The 13,914-nt window shown below is 54.5% G+C and overlaps 1 protein-coding gene across 1 annotated transcript in view; it reads right to left on the bottom strand.

The window, feature by feature from the left end:
• Window positions 1-13,914, bottom strand: part of Disc1 (DISC1 scaffold protein) — a 165,708-nt gene that overhangs the window by 115,270 nt on the left and 36,524 nt on the right. Inside the window, exons 7-8 of the mRNA XM_077105119.1 lie at window positions 10,730-10,784; window positions 7,290-7,392 (exon numbers count right to left, since the gene is read on the bottom strand). Coding sequence (XP_076961234.1) covers window positions 7,290-7,392; window positions 10,730-10,784 — 158 coding nt within the window. The remainder of the gene's footprint in view (window positions 1-7,289; window positions 7,393-10,729; window positions 10,785-13,914) is intronic.

The raw sequence follows: 13,914 nt of genomic DNA, 5'->3' as shown, positions 1-13,914 counted from the left end.
TTACCAGAATCCTGGCTGGCAATCGCGTGCCTGCTGTGCCAGGCTGGTATTAATCCATTCGCCAAGGTGACGCGTCCACAGCCTAATCACCTCTGAAGGGCCCTCCTCTCAACCCTGCTCCCGGGGGTTAAGTCCCCAGCACATTCAGACCGCAGCACCAGGCCAGGGAAGACCTCAGCCTCATGGCTCAGCCTCCAGTGTCGAGGCCCAGGCAGCCTTCAGGAGCTGGGCTGGTTGAGCAGGGCCAACTGAGGCTCTGAACAAGCCCCTGCTGATGGCTCCCCACCCACCTGAGCCTGCAGGCTCCTTCCACTGGCATTTGCCACTTCCTGTCCGTTTTGTTTCTTGTAGTCACCTGATTTCTGGAGACAACCGGAGAATTTCCAGTGAGCAGCACCCAGTGCCAGCGCACCTGAAACGTCTGAAGTGACCCACAGTTCCCAGAGGACAGGGGGACACGAAGCTGGACACAGGAGTTTACACAGAACACGAGCTGCTTCTAAAAGTGGGGCAGTGCAGTGCCTGCTAGAGTTGGAACATAGCAAGGACCAGGGCCAGGTGTCTCTCAAAGCAGGACTTGCCCCAAGCCTGCAGCAGCGGCCCAGGAAACCGGCCAGGAACAGCCTGCTCGAGGCACACGTGGGAGAGTTGGACACCTTCGCTATCGACTGTGGACTTCAACCATCTTTATCTAGAAAGTCTAGTTCATTTCTAGAATGTTCCTACTTCCCCGCAAATCCTAAAAGATTTCAGGCTGCCACTTAGACGACACATTTGTCTTCAACAAGTGCATTTTAGGTGTAGAGAGTTTTCATTCTATGAGGGAAAGGTGAGATTGCATACAGCCATCCTATAAAAATAACATGGGGTCTGAAGGACCAGGAACATCCACGTGCGCTACTTAAAGATAAATGATCTGGACTCTTGGTTCCTTGAAAACGGGTGCAGGGAGCAGGTGAGAAGACAGCATGCCACAACCTGAGGTGGCCCAGAGACACCCAGTCTAATGGGCAGAGAGACACTGACACCCGCCCCTCAGCCTTCAGTTCTCGTAACAAATGCCCACATCACGTCATCCTAGGAAAGGCTCACAGTCCCACGCAGATTGGAGGTTCAGCCCTTGATGCATCTGTCTTTGTGGCTTTGGGACCTGTGACAAGGCAGAGCTTCAGAGTGGCAGTGTTTGGCAAAACCACTCACTGATGGCCGGGGTATGAAGGCCCACCTCCCAACAGTGCCACGCTGGGCAGGGACCCTTCTGATGCATGGCCCCCGGGGACACTCCAGGTCCAGGCCACAGCACACGGGGAGGTTCATTCATCAGACCCCTGGTGTGGGCCACCAACTGTCCCTGAGGATCTGAGGCCATCAGAACTGCCTAGTGACAGTGGAAGAGTAACACACATAGCAGGTGCTGCCTTGGCATTAGAACCCCAAGCCCAAGTGGCTCAAGCCAGTGGCTGGTGACCAAGAATTAGAGGCCTTCCTGTGCCAACAGCCAGGCCCTCACCCCGTCCTGCTTTCCTGATACTTCCCTTAGTCTGGCCATGTGGGAATTTCCCTCGACTTTGAAGTGACCCACACCCCATGTCCTTGTATACAGTGCTGGTTTTTCCCCACCCTGCGCCCCCCCAGGCCCTTCATCTGGCCTATGTCACCCAGGGTGGGGGACTGCCCGCCTGCTTTGTTGCTCCCTCCCTGTCAAGGACCTGTAAGTAAACATCTCTGAACTGCAGCTTCCAGGGGAAGCGCCAGGGTTCCCCCGACAAGGGTTTCCCTGGAAGATGGGGAGACGTCCAGGTCAGGTGCTAGGAGTGAGAGTCAGACAGGAGCCACAGGAGAGCTGTGTGGGCGACCCTGCGTGGTCACAGGTGGGACAAGTGGACATGAGGCTGTTCCCCAGGTGACAGAAGCATCCTGTGAAGGCCACACTGTGAAAGTCCCAGCCGGCTGCCCCTTGGTTCCCAGCAGGGCAGGGCTGTAGCTCCGTCGGTGCACCCCAATTTAGCTGGGCTCTCGGCCCAGTGAGGCAAATAAAGTAAGGAAGGATGTTGGCCTTAGGCACCCCTCTGGGAAGGGGAAGGTGAGGGAGCAGGTGGGTTCCATCACAGCAGCTCCCAGAGGACTCCCAGCTCAGGACACCAGCAGGACCACTCTAGGGAGGTGGGGAGACATGAAGAGGACAGCCCAGCTTCCTCTGGCTGGTCAAGGTCCCGGGAAGCCTTAAAACCACCTGGAAATATGTTCTCATCCAGGGGCTCTGGCGGAGGAGCTGGAGCTGGGCTCTGGGCATCAGTGCTGTGAATTTCCCTGTCTGTGGTCAGAGAGAGAGAGGCTCATCTGGAGGTGAAATGAACCTAAAGCTCCTCTCCAAAGCACAGGTGGTGAACTCAAAGCCCTGTTGGGGATGGAAAGAAGAAAGAAGTGAGATGGGCACTCCTCACTGCCACATGGCCAGGGTCCCAGTAAGCCGGCAGGAACCACAGGCTGCCCCCTGGCCCCGGGACCCATGCAGGGAGTGTTCCCACAGCTTTCTCACCACGTGAGACTGGCCTTCATCTTGGGCCAAAACAGCAGGGGCCTGTTGATTCAGCCTCAAGGTGTCCAGGACCAGCTGATAACAGAGGGAAGAGGCCTGCGGCACCCACGGAGGCTGTGATCTGGGTGGTGGCTGCAGAGGGCATCCAGCACCTGGACGTGTGGACATCAGTGGACATGGCCACCTGACAGGATGGGGCAGATGAGAAGAGCCAGGGCTGAAGCCCAGCTGGGGCAGGGCAGGGGGTAGGAACCCTGACCAGGCCCCACGGGTGCAGGCAGCACAGATGCCACACACCCCAGGAACCAGCCACCAAAATTTGAGTGTTTGTCTTGGCAAATACCCTGTGTTTCCTGTCCCCGGGTGCCAGCAGCAGGCAAAGTCAGAGGAAGGACAGCAGTGTGACTCAGTGGAGGGCCACATCAGCCATGGCCACGGGCCAGGCCTCAGAACCATTCTGGACTCATGGACTAGTACACTGCCTCACTTAACCCTTACCCTAACCTCCCTGGTAGGCATGAGCATTATTAGCCCCGTTTTACAGAGGAGGACACAAGGCTCAACGAGGTCAAATGACTTGCCCATGCAGGTAGCACTAAAACTGACCTGAGCATAGGACTCTGCCCCCAGGACTCTAGGCTTCTATCTGCTACACTGCCCAGACTGCCCAAGACCCAGGAAGCCTGTCTGGACAGGCAGCTTCCCATGCTCAGCCAGTGTAAACAGCACTCAGGGTGCTGTCCAACCAGGACAGCGGAGCACCAACCCCCTCCTGGGTGCTTCGCACCAAACCATTCTTTGTGGAATGACCTGAGAGTCGAGGCTGAAGTAGAGAATGGGAAGAAAAGAGATGGCCCAGGTGCAGCTGAGTCAAGGCACTAGGGCCCCCGGAGGTCTAGGTCCTCAGGATGCTTAGAAGCCATGGGAGCCATGGCCAAAAAAAGTCTGATGATCACCAGGCAGCTCCACGCATAGGGAATGAACTCTAGAGCACAGCGGCTTGCAGAGGCCAGTGTGCTCCACTACATGCCCAGTGGCCTCCAAGGGTTGAAGGACTCCCGATGCTCTTGCCCTTCAGGGCAGCTCAGAGCCCTGTCCCTCCTGGCCCTGCCTAGCTCAACCAGCTTTCTCCATGGCCCTGACCCTGTGCCCAAGTCCATCCAGACTCCTCCGCCTCTTCGTGGCCCAGCTGTGCTCCCCACAGGCAGCCCAGCCACAACAAGCACTGCCCAGGTGGCGAACCCCCGGACAGGACGTCACACCGGAGGCTGTCCCGCCTGCTCCCACAGTATCCAGAACCAGGCCGGCACTTAGTAAGCGCTCAGCGACATCCTCAGGTAAATAAAGCACTGAGGCTCTTTCCTCCAACTGAAAACCTCTCTGTCCACATCTTTGGCTCTCAAAGTCCTGCTGGTGCAGTCGCACCATGGCACTTTGAACACAGCACCAGAGTTCTGTGGCCACATCGCATGCAGAGTGGCCATCTGCCCCCTCCCCTCAGGGGCCCAGGACTATTTGATGAACTGAACACAACAGGGGTGGCAGCAAGATGGATTTCCATGTGTCACCAAACTCCTTAATATTCCTCCCTTAGGTGGAGCCTGTCTTCCTACTCCTGAGTACAGGCTGAACTTGGTGGCTTGCTTCAAGTCACTAAAGCAGAAGTGACAGTTTGACATTGGGGGGGGGACTAAGTCCTCAAAGGGCCCTTTGGCTTCTGTCTTTTTTGATTCCTCTCTGATGGGTTGCTGTGTGGAGATCCACTGCCGTGCGTGCGTGAGGGGACCAGCCAGGGGCAAGGCACTGAGGCCCCCTCAGCAGCCACAGGTGACCTTGGAAGCAGTTCTCCGCCCAGCCACGCCTCAGGAAGGCTGCACCCAGACCAGTCTCCATGGCTCCCTCACACGCCCTGATCCAGCTGAGCTGCTCTAAGGGCTGTGAAGAGACACAGCTCCTCGTTTCGTGCTGTGCAGTTTAGGAGTAATTTATCACACCTTGGAAGAGAAGCAGGGCAGGTTTTTAGACCAAGCCTTAAGAAATAAGCAATGCCTGCTGCCTGTGCCTTGGGATGCTCCCTCCTGGCACCAGCAGCCAGGGTGTAAGGAAGCCAAGCCGGCCATGGTGGGACCGGTAGAGCGCAGCCCACCAACCCACATGCCTGCACAGCCTTGGAAGTGGTGTCGCCAGCCCCAGGTCAGAGCCCCAGCATCCCTGGGGCAGGCCCAGCCCAAGTCACCAACACACAGGTTATATAAATGACTGTGACATGTTAAGTCCCTAGACCCTGAGGTGGTACTTTATGTGGCAACAGATACAGAAGACACTGGGCATCTGGCTGCAGGTGCCACCATAATAAAACCCCAAGCTCGAGACACTGGCCTTGGTACCAGGCAGTACTTGGGAGCGTAACAGGGCCCAGTGACACAGGAGGCCCTTGGTTTGGACAGAGCTCCTGCACGGGGCCCAAGAGATCAGTCAAAATGGGGTGGCTTGCACTGAAGGCCACCACATCACACCGCAACTACCCTGACCATCCGAGAAGTCGGGAGAGGGAACGGCCAAATCCCCAGACGACTCAGTCCTAGCTGGCACGGTGGGACAGTCACTCAGTGGAACTTCTCAGGAGAGATTGCTCCAAGGACCACCGCTTTGGGCTGTTCACTTCTGCTTTCTCAGCCCTTCTCCCCATGAGACCAAACCTCCACCTGGTTCACTGCAGCATTTGCTCGTTTTTATACAATGAAGTGTGGTCTGATTCCAGAAGTGCAAATAAAATCCAATTATCTTTAAGCTAAATTTGTTGCGAGATTGCTTCTCAAGGAAACTAAAAGGAAAGTATCATGCCGAGCCAGAGGAAAGGGGACTCGTATCCTGGTGGCAAAAAGTCCCCCAGTTATCCTGTGCGGTGATACAGGAAAGGGCTCCTGATAAATTTAATCACACTGCCAAGGACGTTTCAAGGCAGGTTACAGAAGTGTCCACCAGCTTCCTGTCACTGCCTGTGACAAAATGCCAGGGAGAGATGAATAAAGAAATGTTAGATCCAAAATGATCCGCCAGGTTTGAAGATAGAACTATTTCTACTTTCAGCCTCTGCAGATAGTGAATGATTCTCAAATTAAGGAAGGGCCTCAGGCCCTGGATCAGACCCAGGATGGGTCTCCGCATCTGAGACAGCAAATCACAGAAACTTCCAGACAGTCCAAAGGCCCAGCACACTACGAAAGGGCCTCTAAGAATCTCAGGGGCACTGTCCCTCAGCACTCCCCTGGAAAGCCCAGCTAGAGGAGGGCTTCTCGGCAGAGGTATATCCCAGTGGCTGTGGTCCAGTGGACAGAGAACCTGCCACCCCAAAGGTTCTGAAGCAGGAAAAAACAGAAATGGAATGGTGCAGAAGGTGAAGAGGCTGAGCTCCTGGCCACCAGTGTAGCCCCAGGACAGCTGCAGAGAGGCCCGTCCTGCCAGGAGCCCCAAAGGTAAATGGGAAGCAGAGGTCGGTCAGTCCATCCTTCATCCTGTTGGGCCTCACCCATTTTCTCAGCTGGCCCAGGAGCTGAAACAGAAAACCCAGAGCCACCTGCAACATGCCATCTGAGACTCTTCCCCAGATTCTGAAAAGAGCTTCCAGGCTGGAGCGAGGGCTCCTCTCCTAGGTCTGCAGGGAAGCCATCCACCTGTGCTCCTGCAGAGACACATTGACTAAGACAGACCAAGGCCCTGACTCGGAAGTGAGGCTGTGTTCACAGCAAATGGGGCCATAATTCCAAGTAAATGGCACGAGAGGCTGAGCCAAGCCTCACACCCGCAGCCGTGTTTCGTGGTTGTAAATTACTCATGTGGATGCACCAGGGACCAAGCTGCTCGTTAGCCGCCAACATTAGCAGCTTAATGATCCAAGGAGCAGAAGCTGCCAATCACTGCTTCCTTCTTAGAACACCATCTAAAACCCACACATGCAGTTATTACACCTCTACTAAATGTTTATGATTTCTCTGAAGCTCTGGGCTGTGGACCCTTTCAACCTATACGTTCAGAGAAGTCCTCGAGGCCACCACACTCCCTGGGTCACACATCCATGGATCACACCCTGAGGCGTCTGGACTCTAGCCCCTGATCTGCCAGCACTCAGCTGCCCCAGTGAATGTAACCAAAGGCCACACCCCACGCCTTGATCTCCCCACCAGGCCGTTGGTCATAGCCTCTCTCCCACTTACAAAATACAGTTGCCACATAAATCACATAAAATGACAAATTGGAATGTTTGAGAGCTCTATTCAAGTGACAGAATAAGGCACTGTTTTCAGAAATGTGTGTTTTCAAGCTATGATTTAAATACACCCCTTAATATCTGCCAGAGGGAGGAGAAACGACCATCTCCTGAGAAGTCTCTGGCTCCACTACTGGACCTCACACAGGTCTGTCGGCTGGTCTCGTGTTGCCCTTCCCTTAAGAGAGACCTGAGCACTCCAGCAGCCCGGGACGAGGTCTCACCTTACAGGGCTGTACAGAGCAGCACGTCCACCCCCCAGTCTGTTGGAGGAGTGGGAACCAAGACCACGTGGTCACTGCACAGACAGGCATTCGAGAGGTACTTTCCGGGTTCATCCAGCCCGCCATGAGGAAACCTTACTGCCCCCATCCCCAGAACAGCTTCGGGGTGCCTAGTGTAAGGACCCTAACAGCAGAATATTAAACTGAAGGCAAAGCACCCAAACACAAGGGGGCGCTGTCCTGAGCAGCGGGCAGTCACCTGATATGGCAAGCGCTTTGGCTTCATGCAGGGCCAGCAGTTGGGTCTCCAGATGGCTGACTCTCCTCCTCAGCCTGCTGCAGAGGCTCCCGCTTGTGCACACCTGGAAGGGGAGAGACAGCAGAATGGTGCATGCTCGAAGACCAGAGACGGTGGTGGAGCCCGCTCACTCCTAGCAGCTGGGCTTGTGGAGATAGTTAAGAGCGACGGCAGGAGACCTCCCAGCAAGACATCACGGGCAGAGGGAAACAGAGAAGAGGGGGAAGGAGGGGTGGCCAACATGGCACATGCCAAGCAGACCCCAGACCCTTCACCGCACTCAAGTGGACCAACTTGCCCACGCACAATGGGAAGGAGCCGCCTCTGCCCTCCCGGGGCTCCCTCCCCACCCCTTGTCTGAAACACGCCTGCCCAGCGGCTAGCACACCAGCGCCCCTCAGGGCCATCTGACCACTTCCTGGGAAGAGAGGCCTCACTGATTACAAGCCCAAAATAGCAGACCCTCCTGCCCCCTTCGCCCCCTTGTGCCCTAGCCTCTTCTCCAGGGGACGCACCCTTCTTTTCCATTCCTTATTTTACCCTCTCTCCTCCAGGGCTCAAGCACTCTGGGCTTCGGTCCCTGGCACGTAGTAGGCAGTAGATTAAGATATGGCCTTTGAGATCAAGGTCAGAGCAGCAAACTAAATTTAATTACTAGTAGACGGTCTCTAGGGAAACTCCAGGGCAGATCCTTGCTGGCAAGTCAGATTTGAAAAATAGACCAGCCGCTCTCAGGAGGTCTGCTGCTTTTATCATTTATCTTCCCCCTCCAAACACTTCCTACAGTTTTCTTTTCATCTCAAAAAAAAAAAAAAAAAAAAAAGTCTTAAACCTCAATTTCTTTTTTCAAATGCCTCTGGGTTATCTTTTAGAAATGATTTGAGGCTAAAATATCACAATTTTTTCCCTTTGTCTAAGGCTAAAATCTCATATTCATCCGTTATCTATATGCGGATTAATGAGCTACTTAGAAGTATTTCCTCTTCGACACAAGCACACAGCATAGTGTTAGTAAGAATGAAGAGAACTGCGGAGCTGTCTGGATGGGCCACGGAGGGGGTCACCTGAACCATTACTCTTTTCTTGCCAAAAAATCTGAGCCTCCATTCAAAAATCAAATCAGCCTACCCAGGTTCACAGAGCCCTAAGGATAAATTTAATTTCCACAGAGCAATTGAGGACACATGAGTACCATCAGCTCAAGTGCTCTGCCCATGTCAGATGGAAGAAAGGTGGGTTTTAGGACCTACAAGACCTCGCCCAGGTTCCTACAGCCATCCATGGACTGCGTGGACTCGGGGGCCCCGGCCTGCTGGGCAGCTGAACACACTTGCTGGATGAAGACATGGTTGGCAGCCTGCACGCCAGAGCCCCCGCCAGCAGGGTCCTGCGTCCACACGTCACAGCGATCCATCTCCAGACCCTCTCAATGACTCAGGGTTTGTCAGGATGTCAGAACCAGGAGCTGAAAGGAAGATGTCCCCAACACCTTCTCCAGCTCTAAGCTTGGGTTGGCTCCGTGACCGGTGACTGGCCCATCCCATCCCATCCATCTAAAACTGTCAACGGAAATCCAAAGCATTTCTGTTAATTCTACAACATGAGCCAGAATTCTAGATCTCATTCAATCTGTGTCTAACAGTTCCGGTTTTAGTTAATGGTACCTGTTAATCATAATCGGGTCAATTTCTCCTTTGTTGAGCAAAGCCATCCTTCAAGCTGTCACTATCAACATGAAACACCCTTTCTACACTTTCTTATAAGGTTGCAATGTACATTCCTTCAGGCTCTGCTGGATATAATCTAATATCCACCAATCTCCAGGTATTCCACTTATTTCCAACTATTTCTTTCATCTCGTTTATCCCTTAATTACCTTTGGTTTGGGTAACCCCTGAGAGTTGAAGGAACATGGCGTGGGCAAGGAATTCTCTCCCTGAGAACACCAGGGCTGTGTGTGCCTGGCAAGCTGAGACTTGTGCCTCATGCCACCAGCCAACCTGGTCTAGAGTGGAAAGACGGTGTTCCGCATGGCCAGAGAGGCTGGCTGTATTCACTGTGGGCTCACATGTGCTCTCCAACACACACACCATGGATGTGTACAAACACAGGCCCCCACACACATGCGTGCACACAAACCCAGAAAATCTGCACCACCTTCTTACAAATAAAATTAGACCCTGAGGAACTCATTATTGAATGGAGATTTTTATGTTTGCATTTTAAAATCTGAGGCATGATTTCCTTAATTTTATGGAAAAGTATTCAAGTTGTTATAAATATTCAAGTTGTATACCAGAGATGGGTGTGTGACAGCTGGAGTGCCTGTGTCCCCAGATGCACACATTGAGACCCTAACCCCCGTGAGCTGGCACCAAGAGCTGAGGCTGTGGGAGGTGGCACGAGAGAGAGGCCTCATGGAAGGATCAGTGCCCTATGAAAGGGACCCCAGACGGCAGTCCTGCCTTCTCTCCTCCAGGTGCACACTGGGAGAAGCCGGCCATCTGTGACCACAGGGCCCTCCCCAGAGCCTGACCGTGTTGGTACCTGGGCCTCAGACTTCCGGCCTCCAGTGCTGTGAAAAGAGAATTTCTGTTGTCCAGAGCCACTGAGCTGTGGTGCTTGGTTAAGCAGCACAGACAGACCAGGATGGCATGCAGATAAAGCAACCCGGGTCCTGGGCGAATCCAAGGTCCAGCAGCAGCCGGGGATAACCGTGGGGCTGCCTCCTGCTCCTCTCTCTGAAGGAGCACCCCCAGGAGGTGCTCAGGAACACCAAGCAGGTTTCAAGTGTCCCTCGGTCCCTGGGCCTGTTGCCCTCTTACGGACACCACGGATCCTCAGGGAAGCTCTCCTTCTGTGCAAGTAACCACCCTTCAAACATGTTGCTGAGTGTCCATTAGAACATCACTAGTGCTGTTTTTAGAAATGAGTGAGACCCAAAACCTGAGAAAAGAGCCATAGTGACTGTCACATGCTTGCCAACAACACATCCCTACGTGGATTAGCTGCGGTGACCACCAGGCCCTTAGCACTCCTCCTCCTCCAGGGCCCGAGACTCTCCTTCTCTGGATGAGCACTGCTCTTTCATGACCCAAACACCTTAGGACCTCCCAGGCTCCCAGACCTGAGGCCAGGGAGGAAGGAGTCGTGCCCAGGCTCTCTGCCACAGCGTCTGGCAGAGAACCTGTTAAGCAGAGGCACTTGATGTGCACAGCAGCCCCTGTCCCCGTCCCTGAGCCAAGAGCCCTTCCAAAAGCCAGGGCCCTGTGGATGGCCACAGATCGGGACCCACCAGGACGGCAGCCCTCCCTGGCTCTCTGGGGTCCCCTCCTCTCTTCCTGAGCCTACATGGTCTGTGACGTAGATAGAAAGTCAGAGAAATCCTCTGCGGTGCTTACCTCAGTGGTGACTTCTTTAAGTGACAGGTTGAGGGATTTTATCCTCTCCTGGAGGCTGGAAGGATCAAAAACAGGGCATTGGTCTCCTGGAACCACAGGTGGACATCCCCACATCAGGAACACTGAAAAGAGTGAGTGCCCACCACCTGGGGCCAGAGAGGAGCAGCGGCAAGAAGATGCTAGACTGACCCCCTGGGGCATGGTGCTGACGTGATGCTTGGGAGCAGAGCTCACCTCCTACTGACGCTTTACTTGGCCAGTACTACACCCGCCACCATCCCCAGGGCACGTCTGATGGCACAGGACTGCGACCTATATGGCTCCCAGCAGCAAAGCACTCAGACTTCCTTCCTGTGACCAGCTTATAGAAGTCACCCTGCCTGGGCAGCTCCCACTGGTGGGAATCAATCTTCACGTGGGTGCCATGGGCTCAGCGCACGTGCGCGGGTCCCTGCATCAGGGCGGCCTGTTGGAGATGCGCAAGGAAAGCATGTCTGACTCCGTGCCAGCTCCTGGCTCCGCCCTCCTCTTTCCCCCCGCACTCCCAACCCCCACAGAGTGCACCTCAGTGAGTCCACGAGTCCACGTATCGGTGTGCCGCCTGCCTCCAGTTTCCCCAGGACCCAGGGCAGTCCTGGGGTGGATTAGAAGGCTCAAAGTCCACGGCATGAGTAAATGGACACCAAAGACCTGGATCTTGTCCTCAAGGCTGCTTCCCGGTGGAGAAGGCACATGCAGACCACCAACCACAGCACAGAGTAAGATGAGGAGGACCAGGAGGTGACATAGAAGGGATCCGCTAAACCAAAGCTGCCACAAGGCAGAACCTGAGGTCAGTTCAGAAACCAGGGAGCGTTGGAAGCCACCAGGAGAGGTAGGAAGTGAGCCCAGCCTCAGAGCAGCAGGGAAGGCCACAGTGTGGGAGCAGGTGGAACTTTCCAAGTGGCCCCATGACCAGCTGCACCAGACACAGGCCAACAGGAAGATAGGTGCGGGGGTAGGGGGTGGTGAGGGGAACAGAGTGAACAGGGGATGGCGACGCCATCTAATCTCAGTGGGGACAAATAGGCAGCTGGCATGCCATCCAGGCTGTGTGACTGCTATGAGGGAGGTGACCCCTGAAGAATCACCAAGCTCTGGTTGGCCTTCAGCAGTCGGCTGAGGAGCTAGAGCTTCCCCAGGCACCAGGATCATTCTGGTATCATTTTGGTTTGGGTCGTGAGAGCAACAGGGAAGGGATGTTTTTGGTTTGGGGAAAATTAATTGGGCAAAGTGATGAAAGAAGACTTTGAAGAATAAAATCAGTGTGAAAACCAGGCGTTCCCTCCAGCTAGGCCAGCTGTGGGGTCTAAGCCTGCAGAGTGGAGGTTGGAAAGGAAGGGGAGGGTCAGACCACAGGTCATGGCGAGGTGAAGAGCGTTGAGGAGCCCTTCTCCTTGATGCACTCAGGAACCCACTCATCTTCCAGTGCTCAGCACAAAGCCATGGCCCCTGCTGTCCACCACCTGCAACTGCTAAGAGTGCAAGACAACGTCGTGGTACAGAAAGAGGATGGCCCTTGATAAACGGTGGTCTGCCGAAGGCAACAGTCAGGATGCAGGTACCCAGGAGGGACACTTGGAGCACCTCACCAAGCAGGAGTGGCGAGGTCTGGATAGGAGCCGAGCAGCTGGTTTGCCGGGCTTGCTGCCCTTCTCCACCTGTTGCGAGCACACGCAGACTCATTTCAGGTGCCAGTCCCCAGAGCCGGAGCAGGCACAGCCGTCACCAACCTGAGGCCTGCTCTCACCTGTGGAGGGTCTTCCACCCAGCTGAAGTCAATCCACATGAGGAGGTGAGGGTGACAAGGGGCAGGGCACGTGGCACCAGAGACCTCTGATTCGGGTCACAGTGAGGGTGACCGCAGGCACAGTGAGAAACAAGTCGGCTCCTGCCTGGAGAACACCCTGCGCTGCCTGGCTGCAGCCCGGATTTCTGAGAGAAGGTAAGTCTGAGGGTCCCGCTAGCACACAGAGCAGGCAGGTCCAGCCACGGAGGCTCCAGGGACAGAAGGGAAGAGCTCTTTAGTCAGGGCCTAGACTGTTCTGCCTCTGACCCCAGCAGCAACAGCACTAGCTCCAGGTAGTTCTGTCCCTCTCCAGGCCCAGGGAGTCCATTCAACTCACAGGCAGTTAATAAAGAGTTCCCACAACCTGGACCTGCACCTGCATCCAACAGCACAGTGTGAGCACAGGCTCCTAGACACACCCAAAGTCGAGCTCATACATTGACAGCTGAGTAGAAAGGAGGTTGCTTTGGGATACTGAAACTTAGCTGGCCCAAGTGCCAGCGCCTTGGGCTGACGTCTAACATACCAAACTGAAAACCAGTCAAGCTCCACCTTTCCAGAGGTTGATGTGGTTCACGGGCCTGGACAGATCTGGCCCTGCTCTGGAAAGAACACTGATCTCCTGTCAAACATCCATGATGGACCAAGAGGCAGCGAGGCAAATAATTGGATGCATTGTTTTATATTTGATTTGATTTATATTTAATTTATGCTATATTACTTTTTCAGTAGATTTACCTTCCTAATTATGTTTTGCTCAGACTAATATTAACAGAGTTGCATCCCTGGGGTACACACGGAATGAGAGCAGTGGGGGGTGAAGAATATGAATCATCATCACCAGGCTGGGGTTTTCGAGCTATTTTTAGAGTGGAGCCTCTCAAAGTGCTGCACAGAACTGACACATCATGTGGGTTCCAGGGCTCTGTCCCCAGCGCAGGGACGCTACGCCCACTGGGCACTGCTGCCATCATACTAAGGTCCCTGAAACAGAGCTCCAGAAGCAGGTTTCGAACAGGAAACCACCAGAGTTAAATGCCCCGTGGGCTTCAATCATCAAATGGAGTCCCCGTGTTTCAAGGGCTTTCCAGGTTGTTTGTGACGACGGTGAACTCTGCTCTCAGATCCAGTCATGCCGAGCCCCAGAAACACCTGCGGTCCACTCAGACACTGGACATGTTTCCACTAACATCTGGGTCACTCTATGGTAGTGAGTGTCCTCCCTTAGAGCAGCCGCCTGGGAGCACCAGAGGCTAGTGTTCCCAGTGGCTGCTGTGTGTGGGCACCAATCCCCGTCCTCCACACAGACGAGTGGATCTGGGCTCCCTATAGCTCTGAGATGCAGGCGCCATGATTA

Source organism: Callospermophilus lateralis, chromosome 13, assembly GCF_048772815.1.
Source record: "Callospermophilus lateralis isolate mCalLat2 chromosome 13, mCalLat2.hap1, whole genome shotgun sequence".
NCBI classification, from domain to species: domain Eukaryota; kingdom Metazoa; phylum Chordata; class Mammalia; order Rodentia; family Sciuridae; genus Callospermophilus; species Callospermophilus lateralis.
The sequence above is the reverse complement of the archived record's forward strand: the minus strand, read 5'-3'. Positions and strand labels throughout refer to the sequence as shown.